At 40.0% G+C, this 18,991-nt stretch overlaps 1 protein-coding gene across 17 annotated transcripts in view; it reads right to left on the minus strand.

Moving 5' to 3' along the window:
- Positions 1–18,991, minus strand: part of ELN (elastin) — a 109,563-nt gene that overhangs the window by 50,527 nt on the left and 40,045 nt on the right. For 13 of the 17 annotated variants that reach the window (XM_069761432.1, XM_069761431.1, XM_069761427.1 and 10 more), the window contains exons 2-9: positions 15,561–15,626; positions 12,477–12,512; positions 9,443–9,475; positions 7,736–7,897; positions 7,404–7,544; positions 6,796–6,927; positions 5,347–5,373; positions 230–298 (exon numbers count right to left, since the gene is read on the minus strand). In XM_069761432.1, coding sequence (XP_069617533.1) covers positions 230–298; positions 5,347–5,373; positions 6,796–6,927; positions 7,404–7,544; positions 7,736–7,897; positions 9,443–9,475; positions 12,477–12,512; positions 15,561–15,626 — 666 coding nt within the window. Of the gene's footprint in view, positions 1–229; positions 299–5,345; positions 5,374–6,795; positions 6,928–7,403; positions 7,545–7,735; positions 7,898–9,442; positions 9,476–12,476; positions 12,513–15,560; positions 15,627–18,991 lie in introns of all 17 variants that reach the window. The other 4 variants (XM_069761419.1, XM_069761420.1, XM_069761418.1 and 1 more) reach the window with 4 other exon arrangements.

The raw sequence follows: 18,991 nt of genomic DNA on the forward strand, positions 1-18,991 counted from the left end.
ATTGGACTAAAGTTAAAGGGTTTTTCGCATTTCAGCCTTTCATAGTTGAGACGGTAATGTAAGCGTCCAAGCGCCGGCCACAGGAGATGAGGCTTTGTAGACAGGAGGGTGGCTATGTTATTCTGCTTAGTGATCTCCTATAGAGGCGAAGGCGATTTAAAGAAACTGTATAGCAGAGCTTCATGAATGGCTAGAACAGTAGTTTTTCCACTAACTATAACCTATTTACCTGGTAGCTGTCCAGCACCAATGCCACCGACACCACCAACTCCACCAACTCCGCCAACTCCACCAACTCCTGTCAGAGATCAACAATATATATGGTTTATACTCTATAACAGTTTAGTCTCGCTCTGCTTGCCACTGGATATATCAGTTGTAGTTTTGTTGAACATCACAGGAGTTTTAGCTAAATATATAGAGGAAAATAAAATGTGTTCTCAATATATATATATATTTGTGAGAAGTGCACCATTTGGTTTCTTCAAATAAAGATATTGATTAGAGAAAAACGCAATGCAAGACATTTCATATAAAAATAATAAAAATGTTTAATATGATATAATAAAAATTCCACTTCCAGGACTGTTTAGTTTTCCACACAACGCTGCTTAGACTTACAAATGCCCTTTGAAATCATGGGAGTCTAAAGTGGATGTCTTACACTAACAGAATGGATTTAAAATGACCATGCAAATTAGTCAGGTCAAGGTACTTGGTCATATTGGTTAAAAAATATCCTTTTTGAAATGTGGAGTCCAAAACTGGATCCCATATTTAAGATGTGGCCATAAAAGTGATTTTTAAAAGGGCAATAATACATTGGGGTGACAAGATTTTCTCTCTCTTTTTATACACCCTAAAATATTTGATTTTGCAGCTGCTGCTTGACACTGAGCTAAAAGCAGTTATGGGTAGTTTCTATATATGTCTTATAGGCTAAGTTGGTCTGAATCAATTTGCACATCCCATTCCACTGGCCGCAACCTTTGTCTGTGGCTGCTAAGACATGGAGCATGAATACTTTTCTTCTAGCATCCGTGCTTCTTCTTTTGATTTGCCTAAAGCTTAAAGAATGATGTGCGCAAGGTCAGATAATCAAAAGAAGAGCTGTGGATGCCAGAAGAAAAGAGGCAGCACTCCTGCTCCAATGCAATGGCCACCGATCAATGTCACGGCCTATGGAATGGGATGCGAGGAAAAATTTGCACCAACTCTACTGAAAGGCTGGGTTCAGTTTTTTTATGTAGTTTTTGAAGCCAAAATCGACAAGTGGATTCTTTTTTTTGTAGGTTTTATCCATTTATGACCATTCCATCTTTTAACTTCAAAAAGAGCATAAAAAAAACCTGAACATAGAAACACACCCTTACAAAACATAGGAAATTTTTTTGAAAAATGTGTCTAGTCATCTGCATTGGGAACAATTGCCCTAACTTCCTTTACCTTCCATGCATTATTCTGCTTCATAAAACGGACCAAAGTAATGCTGCTGCAATTTTTTTCCATGCAGACTGTGTCGGTGTGTGTGGAAAATCGGCCATGTGCCCTGGCACACTGATTGACAAACGCTTGTCTGAACAAACCCTTATAGGTCCAATGGACATACAAAACCGTTTCAGCTCCTTCGTCCTCTTCTGTCCCTGGTCCTGAAGTTGATTGCCAAACTCAGGCCTCAAAAAAAAGTAGATCCCTTACTAAAAATGTTTTGGGCACTTCTGTTTTAATTCAGTCTGTGCTTGTTATGACTATACTTAAGAAACTATTGCTATCCCCAGGGAAAACTTAGCAATTAAGGTAATTAGGAAGTCCTCCGAGTAGGATATAAGTGTAGACTAAATTCCATCCACAGATTGTTATGTGGAATTCTTTTATCAGCGAGAATTTGTAATGCTCACACGGAGTGCAACAAGCGGCTCTCACCCAATCACTGCGGTATGTTTAGTGTAATGAGCTCCAATAAATGCAAGATAAAGAGTCAGGAAGCAGGCAGCAGCCAACTCAAACAAACCACAATGGTAAGGGCTGATGTCAACATCAACTGACTAACCATTTCCAATGTTATTTTTACTATTGTACTGGATAAACATGCATTTTCATTTTCTGGTGTATCCGGTTGTTTTACTAAGGTTTATCAGATTAATTCTAAGAATCTCAGGATTATTTGGTGGTTGTGTAATCTGTAAGAACACACAGGGGGATGCTAAACAATTGGATACAGAAAATTATTATATATAGCCATGCCTCCTGTTATTAAATAGGTCAAAAATCCGCTGAAGTCTTACATCACTTTCCAAATGTTTAACCGCTCTGGTTGGATTTAGTTTTATCAGGGACTATAAAAATTACTTGAGGGATATTAAAACCACTCGTTTAGGGCTGTGTAATGGTCCCGTATCACAGCCTTGTAATGTGAAGTTTAATAGGAAAACATGTAGAAGATTTGTGCACCCACCCAATAGCACTATATCATCTTTAGTTATAATGAAGTGTGACACCTTAACGAGAACCCGTCATCAGGTTTCCCTGTACTAAACTGATTCCACCCATTTGTTAACTCTTTAAAGAGCTTTTTAAATGTGATCTCATTTCACCATTGTAAAGAGTTTTACCAAAAACTATTAACTCCAGTGGTGAAATAAAAAAAACCTATGGAGTGGTGCTTTAAGAGTCAGTAAGACATGAAATGCGTTAGCATCTTTCATTTACTTTGCCATGCTGGATTGAAAACAAAAAACAACAATCTATCTTATACTACCGCTAGATATGACCCATAGCCAAGACAATCTCTATATCTGAAAAAAAAAAACCTGACACTTTTTCTTATCCTGAAAGGTTGGAATTAATTCCGAAAATAGAAAGTGAAAGAATGATTGTAGTTTTATTGTTGAACATATAAAGAATCATTTGTGTATGAGGACATATGCGCTGTAAGGATTAGCTAATATACATCTTGGCATTTGGAAATACTCATTGACCATGTTTTAGTAATGCAATAATAAAATCTTACAGGGACAGTCAGTAGCAACCGACAATAGAAGATATTGGAGTGATCTAAGACCAATATTGTTATTTTAAGATTTTTTTTAATCAGTGATGATGGTTTAGGTCACTTGTGTAGATTACCGTATATATAAATCCTGGTCAGTGAGAATTTCCTGGTGAGTATGTTCATGAATACTCACTGTTGTGTTATACAAATAGCTCTTTGTTTTAATATCACTGGTTAATGGTTGATTCATTTATTATAGCTCTGGTCGCACATTAAAATCATGTTGTTGTTGCTTAGCTTGTTAGTAAAAGCTGGGATTGAACTTTTCACATCCCAAAGACTGCCACATCCATAAAATGTCCCAGTCATCTACTCATCTGCACATTGATACGTTGATTTTTCATGTGCAGATTTGTCATACCTTTACAATTTGATGGCTCTTTTTCTTGCTGAGCCCCTGGAGCACCTAGAAAAGCACCGGTGATTTTACAGCACTGAATAGAATCTAATGCCTGCTACAGGGGCATTACAGTTAGACCTAAACCATCCATTGAAATTGGCCTCAAGTCCTTCCTCCGCCTGTCCATCGGTCTTTTCTACCAGGTATGGACTGGTAATTTTCCCAACAAAAGTTCAGTGAGGGGCATGACTAAATAAAGAAATTACATATTGTTCACCCCACCCTAGATTTCAATCCAGCTTTGAGTTTTCCTTTTTGGTCCATGGTTTAAATATTGTAAGGTCTAGTGTATGGATGAAATTTTACATCTAGTCTAGGTTCTGCATCACTGTTTCTTATAATAATCCTAAATCTGTAAGCTACAGGCACATTGAGCGATGCCACCAGACAGGTCTTTCATTAGACATAGCTCTGCTTTAGCTTACAGATATTTAGGAATGAATGGGAGAAGGAAGCTATATTTTACTCTATGTGGGCTGGTGGAACTTGTGGACCAGGGATGCTTTTTAATGTCAATCTAAAGCTATAGCTTTTCGAGCTATATGACCCAAAGACAAAGTAATGGAAACATAACAGATAATTCAAACATCTCTTCATTTGAATTGAAAATAAATTACAGGTTTGGCTAGCCTTTACATTTAGGGTATAACTGTTCAATCATGGTCAGTGGGGTAAGCTGTGCAGGAGGGGGCCCGCCAACGCCGGTGCATATTTCATCTGGAAGTGCATCTGAGGATGAACATTCAGCTGAAATGTATTGTGGCACAGAGACCCAATGACTCCCTGCACTGCAATTCAACCTGCTGACCAATCAGAGGCCAGCAGCTGACGTCGTCCTGCCAGTGAAAGGGGGTGCATGGCAGTGACGCCAAGCGCTGCCTGGCTCTTGTAAGCTGAAGTCAGCTGCCTGCTACAGTAGAAGACACCACATTGCTGTAGACTGGGGCAAGGTGAGTAGAATCATTTATTTTCTTATGTTTTAAAGAACAGTGGAAGAACGGGGGGCATATATACCAGGATGGGGGACATATATACCAGGATGGGAGACATATATATACCAGGATGGGAGACATATATACTAGGATGGGCCCAGGATGGGGAACATATACCAGGATGGGGTACATATATACCAGGATGAGCCCAAGATGGGGAATATATATACCAGAGTGGGTGACATATATACCTGGATGTGCCCAGGATGGGGAACATGTATACCAGCATGGGAGATATATATACTAGGATGAAGGACATATATAACATATATGCCAGGAAGGGGCCCAGCATGGGGGACATATATACCAGTAAGATGCCCAGGATGGGTGATATATATATCAGGAAGGTGCTCAGGATGGGTGGCATATATATCAGGAAGGTGCCCAAGATGGGTAACATGTATACCAGGAAGGTGCCCATGATGGGTGACATAAACCAGGATGGAGCCAGGATGAGGAACATATATACCAGGAATGGGGGGCATATATACCACAATAAGCCCAGTGTGGGGGACATTACTGTATTATTGTGGAGTGGAGGGCAACATGTATGTTCTTAAAGAAAACTACAAGGGCCCATACACCCGGCCAACATGCAAGGAGGGTGGGTCCTACTGTTGCACCTGGGCCCATTGGACTCCAGTCACGGCACTGAAAATGGTTTTCTATTTTTGAACAAAATCGAAACCACTTACATGTTCAGTTATTGCAGATATTGTAAAGGGATTACCTTGGAAACAATTGATCTTTGGCGTTTTTTTTAGATTTGTAGTTGACCTAAACAACTAATGTGTGACTAAAATATATTCTAGGAGAGATGGAAAGCAGCATCCTTAACAGGTATATAAAGGATCCCTCAAATATTCTTAAACACTATAGGTTAACAAAGTGGTTTCACTCACCTAGCCCGCCAACTCCTTGTCCATAACCTGAATAAAAGATAGATACAACAGTAACATTTTAAGTATATGATTTCTCAACCTTATATATACTGTATATTGATTGATTTTAGTTCAAAATTCCCAATATATCAATGTAAAAGTCAAGCTTTGTTTATAAAAAAAAAGCAACTAATCTCTTGGAAAGAAATAGTTAAAGCAATTGCCCATGCCTCAGTTTAAAAAATACTGATATGCTTGCCTACTATTTATTCTACTGAGAGATCGCTCCTTGGCTTCTTTTTAGCTCTTTAATATTAGAGCAGAGCTGTGAATTATGACTACAGTTTATCTACTGTGCCTACAGGGAGTTTGAGGTGTTCTGAGACACACCTCCTGTCTCATTATTAGCTCACGATGATGCTCTCTCCATCCCTTTATCTCTTGTAATTGGTGCTATGTATAAAAACAAGATTATCACAGGCTCACTGGTAATTCAGTGTATTGAAAGCTGATTTCCAGTCTAGCAAAGGTAAATTATCGATTACTAAACCACCAGTAGCAAAAAAAAAATATTTTCAGATAAACTGTTGCACATAAACAGATCTATCATTGGTCACCGTGATAGAACGGTGATGATGGAGCTGTAGGGTAGCGTGCCTACAATGTCTGCATGGTGCGCATTTCATGTTTTAAGAAAATAACCATTATGCTATATACTACCTTGTGCTCTATTATACTATACTATTACATATTATAATATTATACTATTATCAATGTGGTCTGATGTCATTTTGGTAAATGATAATTGTGGAGTGTCACTTTAAATGATAACGTTCTTGGTTCCTGTTCCAACAATCATTTGTGGACACTTAAAGGCTTAACTCAGTATTCAATGATTGAGCTCTAAATGCGGTAAAGGTAATTTTGAAATTGAAGGATTTTCCATTACTAACATTTTTTACTCCCTATACTTGCCCAGTGTAAAAATAACGAAATAAGCATTACTCACCACCTGGTGCTCCAGCACTGTCTCCCTACCCCTGCACCCGGTCTTTGTTGATTGATGCGGCAGTGAAATCACGGCTACAGCTCATGCCATCTACATGGACATCACTGCCAAAGCCAATACATGGCTGTAGCAGTAATGCGCTGTAGTTGTGCTGCTGACTGGCAATAAACAACATGTCCAGAGCCATCACTGGAGCAACAGCTGGTGAAAAAAGTTCATTTTGTTATTTTTACACTAGGCAAATCTGGTTACAAAAAAGGTAATCGTGCTAATCCGCTTTAATCAGTACAGAAGTTTATACCTAAATACAACATAGTTTTAATAGGTCAATTTTTCATAAAGTGTACAAAAAAACCTAAACAACTATGGCAAATGCACAAAAAAGGCTCAGGAATACAATATCATAAGGGTACTATATACTGTTGACTATTTCTGGAATGTGACAAGTCAGTATATCTAACCTGGTTTTGGTGGCTTGCCTCCTGCACCTAGTCCTCCAGCTCCTAATCCACCAGCTCCTAGACCACCAACTCCTAGACCACCAGCTCCGATGCCACCAGGTCCATAGCCACCTGCACCCAGGCTACCAACACCTAGTATAAAATATTTATATTAGGTAGACAAGCTAGAAACAACTGATAATCCCTGTTTTGCCGAGAATTAGTATTAAATTATAACATTCTTGATCCCTCCAGCTATCTCAAGTGGGATGTATAACATTTAGTAATATATTGCTTATCAAGCTCTACATACTATAAAGAAAAATATGAAATTAAACAAGATAGAATTTTTCGCCTAAACACAACTCGGTGTTAATAGGTGAGCGCTCACTTTGTATATAGAATGTATGGGAAAACATAAACAATTGTAAACCGCAGTTGTAAATTCTTCTAGCTTAATACTTCATTCTAAACACGTACATAATATAAACATATCCTAACAATGTCAAATTAACTTTATCATCTACTTTATAAATGCACAAGTTAAGGCTCTTGGGTGCAATAATACATATGTACAGCATATTGCAATGTAATTCTTTGTAGCATGTGGCAAATCAGCTAAATCTAACCTGGTTTAGGTGGCTTGCCTCCAGCACCTAGTCCACCAGGTCCATATCCACCAGGTCCATATCCACCAGGTCCATATCCACCAGCTCCAGCACCTCCAATGCCACCAGGTACAAGACCACCTGCACCTAGGCTACCAACACCTAAAATAAAATGTTTATATTCAATGCACAAATTGGAAACAAGGGATATCACCTGGATCTCCTGAACATCGACTAGTGAGAACTTATTACGGTATATTAACTCAATATATAGTGATGTAATATATCATCAGTAATTATATCATTAATTGAATCAAATTGTATAAATATAGTGAAATGTCAATATATCGAACCTGGTTTTGGTGGCTTTCCTCCAGCACCTAGTCCACCGGCTCCAAGTCCACCTGCCCCAAGTCCACCAGCTCCTAGTCCACCAGCTCCAAATCCACCAGCCCCAAGGCCACCAGCTCCAATTCCTCCAGGTCCATATCCACCAGCTCCAAGGCTACCAACACCTATAATACAATGTTAATATTAGATCCCCAAGCTGGAAACTATCGATATTTCAATGGTTTGTGACTCCGTTCTATGCATAGTGCTTTGTTTATTTCAGTAAAGAAACCATTTTTACACTAAGATTGACTTAGAAAAAGCAAATGTCACAGGACCGAAATTGAAAACAGGTGACTGCAGCGCCCCTGAGAGATTCATTCATCAAAAATGAAAATCCAATGGTAATTACATATTAATGCATTATTATTTTAAGTTCAAGTAATTGTGTTTGACTTGGCTTTCGACACGGAGCAAGCTAATACAGCGATCTCTAGTTCCTTGCGTTTGGGAATACAAGAACGTATCAATATACAGTAAAACAAATTAAACTTCTGCAGTCACATTGTGCGCTTAGAAAAACTGTTCTCAAACTCTCTACCCCAGTGCTGACCAGAGGGGCTTTATAACTATGTGAATGTAATACATTTCATAAATTTGCTGTGTGCCAGAATAGAGAACGGCCATGTAACAGATTTGAGGTTCTTTGATTGCTGAGAAGTACAGTAAGTGCATGAATGTTCCCAATTATATGCTTTACGGAAAACATGACTTTCATGATACAAGTCCCACCTAAGGAGGGGTATCTGCGTTCTACAATGTTATGGATTATCACTAGTTGATGCCATACCAAGATGACCATCATTAGGATTAGCCCATCATACTATTCAAACTTCTTACATTTTTTATTTGTACTTGACTATCAATTATAATCATTAGCAATTCTTCATATGCAATCAAGTAGACAGTAGGATACAATGTGATTTCCTCTTTAGTATGTTGGACCTTTTTGCCTACTTCCTCTCCATGCAGTTGCATATTGTGTATATCCACCCCAAATATAAAGAAACTTGGTTATAGTAAAGGGAAAGAGTCCTCAATATATATGACAGACCTTTTAATACCATTTCAGTTTTATCCAAAAAAGTTCTGCAGAGAAACTGTATGGAGTCAGTTCCAAAACGAGTAATGAGAACATTGTGAGGAAATGCAATGCATGTTCTGCTTTTCGCCAATGGCTTTTTGTTGAACTCTATAAAAGAGGCACTAATTGCTTTTTTACTTTAACTCTGTAGGGGTAAAGTGTACATCGGATTATGTGCAGTTTGGTAACATAATGCTACATAACGTCTGCGATCAGGGGGAAGGGTTTATCAAACAGGACAGCTCTGGGTAATGACATCATTGCAGTATCTGGCCAAAATCTAGTACATGCTTAACAAAGTGTTCTGTAAAAAAATGCTGTGCCTGGAAATGTAGAGGCAAGAAAAAAACCTTCAAATCAGTTCCTGTCAGAAGTGTAACACCCTAGATTTACAGGGTGTAGCATGAACCGTATAGGAACCTGAGTCCAACATGCAAAGGATATAGCAGCTGCATCCCTACAGTGGTAACCCTGTTCCTGTATGATGGCATCACTAGGATTTTGTTCTATCCTTTTTATATCTTAATTTTCCATGCTTCAGTTTTTATAACACAACATAAAACAAGTTACACATTTGACATTTTACCTGGCTTGGGGGGTTTTCCTCCTGGATATAACCCTAAATAAAACCAAAGTTTTGATATTTGGTAAGTCATTTTTAATTTATAGGGTTATTAATTCTTACTATGATGTTGCTTTAAGAGATGTGGAAGTTCTCAAAAGACAAAAAACACCGTCTACCACATGGGAAGTCACCAATATTGTAAACTAGATGGTGGCCTGATTCTAACGCATCTGGTATACTAGAATATGCATGTCCACGTAGTATATAGCACAGCCCACGTAGCATATTGCCCAGCCACGTAGTATATTGCCCAGCTATGTAGTATATTGCCCAGTCACGTAGTATATTGCCCAGCCACGTAGTATATTGCCCAGTGACGTACTATATTGCCCAGCTACGTAGTATATTGCCCAGCTACGTAGTATATTGCCCAGCCACGTAGTATATTGCCCAGCTACGTAGTATATTGCCCAGCTACGTAGTATATTTCCCAGTGACATAGTATACAGCACAGAGCCACGTAGTATATTGCCCAGCTACGTAGTATATTGCCCAGCTACGTAGTATATTGCCCAGCTACGTAGTATATTGCCCAGTGACGTAGTATATTGCCGAGTGACCTATTATATTGGCCAGCTACGTAGTATATTGCCCAGTGAGGTAGTATATTGCCCAGCCACTAAATCAACATATAAGGAGCTCAGTACGCATTAACCCCTGAGTTCCAAAAGAAGAGAACCAATGAATTCCCATAAAATGTCATATTTTATTATCAAAAATTTAAAATTGAACAGGTATGATACAAATACAAAAAACACTCAGGGGACCAGAAATACACCCTTACTAATATATCATGATGGTATATCACCACCTATGACTGAAGAGAAAGGATTCCACACTTTCTAAGAGATGATCAATGTTATAGACCGTTCAAATATAGCCCAATCTGCCCAACGCATGGAATGAAACATTATACAGTGCCCCACACGGGCATACTTTATACATCATACAAATGTAGGCACAGATGTAAAGCATATATTACCTCACAGTAGTAGAATAGGAGAATAAAATAAAGGGTCCGATGTCTGGTGGTTACATGGAACAGTGGACCCGGAAGAAGCCAAGGGCGAAACGTGCGTCGGGGCGGCAGGGGAGCACGGAATCACCCGGAATCACCCAGATCGGATCCACTGTTCCATGTAACCACCAGACATCGGACCTTTTATTTTATTCTCCTATTCTACTACTGTGAGGTAATATATGCTTTACATCTGTGCCTACATTTGTATGATGTATCAAGTATGCCCGTGTGGGGCACTGTATAATGTTTCATTCCATGCGTTGGGCAGATTGGGCTATAATATTGATCATCTCTTAGAAAGTGTGGAATCCTTTCTCTTCAGTCATAGGTGGTGATATACCATCATGATATATTAGTAAGGGTGTATTTCTGGTCCCCTGGGTGTTTTTTGTATTTGTATCATACCTGTTCAATTTTAAATTTTTGATAATAAAATATGACATTTTATGGGAATTCATTGGTTCTCTTCTTTTGGAACTCAGGGGTTAATGCGTACTGAGCTCATTATATGTTGATTTATTGATTTTGAAGTGCCAATTAGTATCTTTCGGACATTTGGTTGAATTATTGCCCAGCCACGTAGTATATTGCCCAGTCACGTAGTATGTAGTATATTGCCCAGCCACGTAGTATATTGCCCAGTTACGTACTATATTGCCCAGCTACGTAGTATATTGCCCAGCTACGTAGTATATTGCCCAGTGACGTAGTATATTGCCCAGTGACGTAGTATATTGGCCAGTTACGTAGTATATTGCCAAGTGAGGTAGTATATTGCCCAGCCACGTAGTATATTGACCAGTCACATAGTATGTAGTATATTGCCCAGCCACGTAGCATATTGCCCAGTCATGTAGTATATTGCCCAGCCACGTAGTATATTGCTCAGTTACGTACTATATTGCCCAGCTACGTAGTATATTGCCCAGCCACGTAGTATATTGCCCAGTCACATAGTATATTGCCCAGTCATGCAGTATATTGCACAGCCCACGTAGTATAAAGCACAGCCCATGTATTATATTGCACAACCCATGTAGCATATTGCCCAGCCCACGTAGTATATAGCAATGTGGGCATCATATCCCTGTTAAAAAAAAGAATTAAAATAAAAAATAGTTATAAACTCACCTTCCGGAGCCCCCGGATCCAAGCGAAGCGGTTACCGACGCTGAGTCCTCGCGCGCTCCGGTCTGAAGAGTGCATTGAGTTCTCGCGAGACCGCTACGTCATCATCTCGCGAGATCACAGCATGGGCCGGTTACCGGAGCGTTGCGAGCGGGAAAGGCCTGTTGTGGATCCGAGGGGCTGACAAACAGTGAGTATATAACGATTTTTAATTTTTAAAAATTTTTTAACATTAGATCTTTTTACTATTGATGCCGCATAGGCAGCATCAATAGTAAAGCGTTGGTCACACAGGGTTAATAGCAGCGTTAACTGAGTGCGTTACACCACGGCATAGCGCGGTCAGTTAACGCTGCCATTAACCCTGTGTGAGCGGTGACCGGAGGGGAGTATGGAGGGGGCACTGACTGCGTGGATGAAGGAGCGGCAATATTGCGGCCGGACTGTGCCCGTCGCTGATTGGTTGGGGCTGTTTTACCACGACCAATCAGCGACTTGGATTTCCATGATAGACAGAGGCCGCGACCAATGAATATCTGTGACAGACAGACAGATGGAAGTGACCCTTAGACAATTATATAGTAGATAGCACATGTATACCTTGTACATATAGGAATAAACTACAGAGATTCTAAATTAACATTTTAACTATTGGCTTTGGTTGTCCTGAGTCTGTCGGCCATAGTTTATAATCTAAAATATAACATGGCTAAAACATCAGGTTCGTCAATGTAGTCAGTTTTGTCAATATAAATCAGGGCCACATATTTACACTGGTAATGTTGGATTTTTCAATTTCATTATCATTGGATTTTAATGCTAGAAAGAAAGAAATAAGTTACTGACCTGCTCCGATTCCTCCTGGTCCTACACCAGCTCCTCCTTTAGAAAGAAGCCAAGGAGAGTTGATGTTAGAATCATGCATAATTTTACACATTAAATGAACTATCCACTTGAAAAAAACATCTAGATGTGTTTAAAATATACCGTATTTTTCAGACTATAAGAGCACCGGACCATAAGACGCGCCCCAAATTTTAAGAAGGAAAATAGGGGAAAAAAATTAATGTGTCAAATGGGGGTCAATCTTACAGTCTGAATTCAGCTTACTAGGGGGGGATTGGCAGTGCTGGTAGAGCGTGGTCACAGGGGTGTTTGATGGTCAAGCGATATGACTAACATCCAAGACTGGTGCTGCAGGTTCGACTGTGCTCTTGGTGTGGGGGGCTCCACCTGCATTTTGTGAAAGCCCATGGCTGTAATGCGGTGGCCTCCGGGAAATCCCATCCCAGGCTGGTTCGGCGGTGCTCTGTGGTGCGGGGCGCTCTGCCGGCATTTTGTGAAAGCCCGGAGGCCTTCACACATCCATTGCTGCAATGCAGTGGCCTCTGGGAAAAGGCCGGCGGCGGTGTATGCTCAGATTGAGATCTCGGCAGCGAGATCTTGTCCCGATATCTTGGGAGGCGAGATCTCGGCACAGATCTCATCTCCCGAGATCTTGTTGCAAAGATCTCAATCTGAGCATGAGCTGCCCCGGCAACCATTTTCCCAGAGGCCACTACATCGTAGCAATGGATGTGCGGGGCCTCTGGGCTTTCACAAAATGCCAGCGGAACCCCCCGCACACCAGAGCACCACCGAACCTGCCGCACCAGAATGGGAAGGGAATGTGATTATCGTCCTGCAGCGTGGGACCGAGACAGCCGCAGAATCACCCGACTCCTACTGCCGCCATTTGTAAGTATATTCCGATGCACCTCCATTTTCCCAAAAACATTTTTGGGAAAAAAGTGCATCTTATAGTCCGAAAAATATGGTAAATATATATAACTTACTAAGGCTGGGTTCCCATTGCGTTATGGGACCGCGTTTAACGGACAGCGTTGCACGGCGAAATTAACGCCGTGCAACGCGTCCGTTAACGCGCCCATTGAAGGCAATGGGAACGCGCTTCACTAGCGCGTGCCATGTTCGGCACGCGCTAGCGACGCGCCGGTGATTCCTGGCGCGCCATGGACGCTGCTTGCAGCGTCCGAGGCGCGCCCGTGGTCCGTTCCCCGCTCTCGCAGATCGGGGATCTGCGAGAGCGGGGACGTTACCGCGACCCCGACCGCAGCCCCATAGAAAACATTGCGTTAGCGCAATCCGCTAGCACTAGCACTAAACGGATTGCACTAACGCAATGTGACCCTAGCCTAATATCATTGTACTAGGAATGAAGCCCTGATCTCTAGATATGAACAGGGTCCTGGATCCCAGGATCTCCTTGTCAGGCTTGTTGTTCCAGATTAATATGTTTATTAGTGATGAGCGAATATACTCGTTACTCGAGATTTCCTGAGCATGCTCGGGGGTCCTTCGAGTATTTTTTAGTGTTTGGAGATTTAGTTTTTCTTGCCGCAGCTGAATGATTTACATCTGTTAGCCAGCATAAGTACATGTGGGGGTTGCCTGGTTGCTAGGGAATCCACACATGTAATCAAGCTGGCTAACAGATGTAAATCATTCAGCTGCGGCAATGAAAACTAAATCTCCGAGCACTAAAAAATACTCAGATGACACCCGAACGTGCTCGGGAAATCTCGAGTAACGAGTATATTCGCTCATGACTAATGTTTATATATGACCATTGCTTTGAATGAAGGGGAATGGTTGAGAGGCTCACTTAAATAGCTAAGCCAGCCCTTAGCTCTATCATGACTGATGCATAGACAGAGAAGAGTTCTTACTTAGCTGTAAACTCAAGTGTCAAACACAAGACAGAAAAAGACCTCCCAGGACTAATATTGAGATCCTCAGGTTGGGGCATGTATTCAAAATCTAAATTTGCACAATTTACTTATACATCAGTATTAGCAAGATGTATATATTTATATATGAAACATATTTAAAGATAGTTTTACATTTTTGGTATTTTTGGTATGTGGCACACAGAAACAGAGATTATTTCAAGAATTCAATCATTATTACGCAGGAATAGTTATTCTGCTAGAAATATGACCAAGGAAATGGGAAAGATCTCAGAATTGTTAAGGGAGCACTCTGGCTAAAAATGTGGTATATCATTTGCAGTCCCAAAGGTGCAGGACACGACCACAAAGATTCAAGACTCAACAAAAAGACAATCATTATCGCAACACCCCAGAGGATCTGAATTGGGAATATTACAGTCAATTAGTTTTACATTTTAAATCTATGAAACGTTTTGTAGTCTTTGCTCTGTAAACTTCATAAAAGGGAATCTGTCAGCAGGTTTTGGCTTTGTAATCTGAAAACTGGAGGAGATAGAGACTGAAAGACTGAATTAATCGATGTGCCATTCATTAAGCTGTGTGCTGTTTACTTACACTAAAGGTTTTATCATTAGGCCATTATCACTGCCAGGTCTGATCACAGCCTCCTCCTGTGATAAGCAGCTCACTCAGAGCCTGGTGTTGGCTGGGTTCGCTTTCTGAGCCCTGACTTATGTTACATCTAAAAACTTTCATTGTGTCACAATTGCTGCACCCAGTAAACTAAGTGACACATCGCTTGATTCAGGGTCTCTTTTCCAACATTATGCTGATAGCAAAAACCTGTTGACCAATTCCCTTTAAGGTCTTTGATTTCGGGATATAAGGATATGTGGAAAGGTTAAGGGAGGACACGTGTAAATTTCTTTATATTGAAAACACAATACTGATAGGATATGAGATGGCACAGTGTTTTTTGATGAAAACATCCAAACATGTAGTGAATATAGACCAGTACAGCTAAAAGGCAGCCATATCAACAGGAAAACCAAGATTCAGTTTGGTAGCAATTTATACATTTCTGAAAATGTAGATGCAGTATATTGCTTCAATCTGAATTATACATTAGGCTCATTGTGTGAAGATGATACATCCAATTTACATGCAACTCAGGTGTTTATTTCAAAATACTTCTTACCAGGATATGCCCCTGCACCTCCTCCCGGATAATACTGACCCCCAGGTAGTCCTCCGGCAGGAGCTCCTGTGTAAGACAAGCATTAAATAGCTGCAATCAACTGATTCTAAAAGCATGGATAACATTTGAGTTTTTTTGAGACTTTGCTAATATTTGTTTTGCAAATTGCTAACGATTCATTAATGGAAACCAACTGTTCACACATTGAATACAAAGCTATGTTCACACTAGCTCCATGGCATTCAATGTGCCCGATTGACTTCCTTTCGTAAAGTTCATGTGCTTGTGCATCACTTAGTAGAAGCAGTGCCACTTGCTTGTTTTTCTTGCGCTTTTCTTAGTTCTAATGGGAAGTGCATAATAATTGCATTTTTTTCATTGCCATTTTCACTGATTAGGAATTTTTTATTAAATTAACAACAACTATAAATTAACTTTGCACTTTAGCTGAGCACATTATGGAAAGACAGCCAAACAGTGGAGCTGGTCAGAATAACATTGTGCACATCCCAGCTCTTCAAATTGTTTTCTTTGCAGCTCTGTTGATATTATGTAGGACTTTGGACTCATTTTGATTTGTATTCCTTTCATGGATGCTATAAAGGACTGCACGCATATCAAGTTAGTAATTAAGATGGTTAATAACCAAGTGACGGCAATCTTTTTGTCAGTTCGGCTTTAATTTATTAACCATGATTTAACTGGATTGGGATTCTTGGAAGTGTAAGGTATGGTGTTTATATAGGGTAAAGAAAATGTAATTGGAAAAGCCACATTATGGAAACAGATGTGAAAAAAATGACATCAACATATTACATTATGGTTGGAGATTCCTAATGGAATGAGAAGAGGTAATACATGCAAAACCAATTAAGAGCATAAAAATGATTTGATGTGCTTCATTATTAAAGCTATAAAGGTGATCCAAAATTTTGATCTATTGAAAAATTAGTACAAATAACAAAGATGGGACATTTCTAATTCATAACTTTAGATAATGTCCAACATCTTTCTTAAAATAGTAGGAATAGTATAAAGTATGAGGGACATTCAGTTATGACTAAAGAAGATAGGACAAATCACAGACTGCACATGAGTCAACAGTGTGATGCAGCAGCACAAATGGCAAACACAGTTCTGGAATGTATTAAGAGAAGCATAGAGTCTAGATCACATGAACCAATTATCCCCCTCTACTCCTCCTGGTCAGCCTTCATTTTGAATACTGTGTCCAGTTATGGGCACCGCATTTATAAAAGAAAATAGAAAAACTGGAGCAAGTTCAAAGAAGAGCTACCAGGATGGTGTGCGGACTGCTGTTAGCAAAAAAGATGGTGACTTATTAGCTGTTTACAAATATCAGAATGGCAGTCAAAGAGTAGAGGGATCATTCGTATTCTCATTTGCACATGGAAACAACAGAAGTAATGGAATAAAATTGAAAGGAAGATGATACATACTGTATTAGATATTAAAAACAACTTTTTGACAGTGAGGGTGATCAATGAGTGTAACAGCCTACCACAGGAGGTGGTGAGTTCTCCTTCAAAAGGAAGTCTTCAAACAGTGGCTGGACAGACATCTGTCTGAGATGGTTTAAGGAATCCTGCATTGAGCAGGGGCTTGGACACGATGACCCTGTAGGTCCCATTCAACTTTAATATTCTATGATTTTATGAATTAAAAAAAGCCATCACAACAGGATGACATTTGTCCGTATGACCTACTCGGGATATTGATGCTATAAAGAGGAATCCTCTTCTTGGTACGTCATCTATGTGCCAGAATGGAGAGCTGATCTATAAGAGAGGCTCCTGCTCTAGAAGACCGAATGTACTCCTATTACAAGGATACATGAGGCCCCTTTCACATATCCATTTTTCATGTCCGTATGTGGTCCATTTTTTAAAGACCGCAAATACGGACACACAACCATTATTTTCACTGGTGGTGTGTGTCCATGTAAAAAAATGGCAAACATGTCAGTTTTTTACCAGCACCAAGGATACACACGTGCACACTGATGACACATGGATGACATCCGTGTGTCATCAGTGGGACATTTACCGGCACCTGGGAAAAGCCAAAGCTCTGATCATTATAGACTGGTCTCCCAGACTTCAGTGCGACCACGCAACAATGATGGGAGTTGTATTCAGCAACCACTGTGTAAATCATGTGTAAAATAAAGAATTAACCCCTTCAAGACCCAGCCTATTTTGACCTTAAAGACCTTGCCGTTTTTTGCAATTCTGACCAGTGTCCCTTTATGAGGTAATAACTCAGGAACGCTTCAACGGATCCTAGCGGTTCTGAGATTGTTTTTTCGTGACATATTGGGCTTCATGTTAGTGGTAAATTTAGGTCAATAAATTCTGCATTTATTTGTGATAAACACGGAAATTTGGCGAAAATTTTGAAAATTTCGCAATTTTCACATTTTGAATTTTTATTCTGTTAAACCAGAGAGATATGTGACACAAAATAGTTAATAAATAACATTTCCCACATGTTTACTTTACATCAGCACAATTTTGGAAACAAAATTTTTTTTTGTTAGGAAGTTGTAAGGGTTAAAATTCGACCAGCGATTTGTCATTTTTACAACGAAATTTACAAAACCATTTTTTTTAGGGACCACCTCACATTTGAAGTCAGTTTGAGGGGTCTATATGGCTGAAAATACCCAAAAGTGACACCATTCTAAAAACTGCACCCCTCAAGGTACTCAAAACCACATTCAAGAAGTTTATTAACCCTTCAGGTGCTTCACAGCAGCAGAAGCAACATGGAAGGAAAAAATGAACATTTAACTTTTTAGTCACAAAAATTATCTTTTAGCAACAATTTTTTTATTTTCCCAATGGTAAAAGGAGAAACTGAACCACGAACGTTGTTGTCCAATTTGTCCTGAGTACGCTGATACCTCATATGTGGGGGTAAACCACTGTTTTGGCGCACGGCAGGGCTTGGAAGGGAAGGAGCGCCATTTGACTTTTTGAATCAAAAATTGGCTCCACTCTTTAGCGGACACCATGTCACGTTTGGAGAGCCCCCGTGTGCCTAAAAATTGGAGCTCCCCCACAAGTGACCCCATTTTGGAAACTAGACGCCCCAAGGAACTTATCTAGATGCATAGTGAGCACTTTGAACCCCCAGGTGCTTCACAAATTGATCCGTAAAAATGAAAAAGTACTTTTTTTTCACAAAAAAATTCTTTTAGCCTCAATTTTTTCATTTTCACATGGGCAACAGGATAAAATGGATCCTAAAATGTGTTGGGCAATTTCTCCTGAGTACACCAATACCTCACATGTGGAGGTAAACCACTGTTTGGGCACATGGTAAGGCTCGGAAGGGAAGGAGCGCCATTTGACTTTTTGAATGAAAAATTATTTCCATCGTTAGCGGACACCATGTCGCGTTTGGAT

Source organism: Ranitomeya imitator, chromosome 3 (assembly GCF_032444005.1).
Source record: "Ranitomeya imitator isolate aRanImi1 chromosome 3, aRanImi1.pri, whole genome shotgun sequence".
Classification (NCBI taxonomy): domain Eukaryota; kingdom Metazoa; phylum Chordata; class Amphibia; order Anura; family Dendrobatidae; genus Ranitomeya; species Ranitomeya imitator.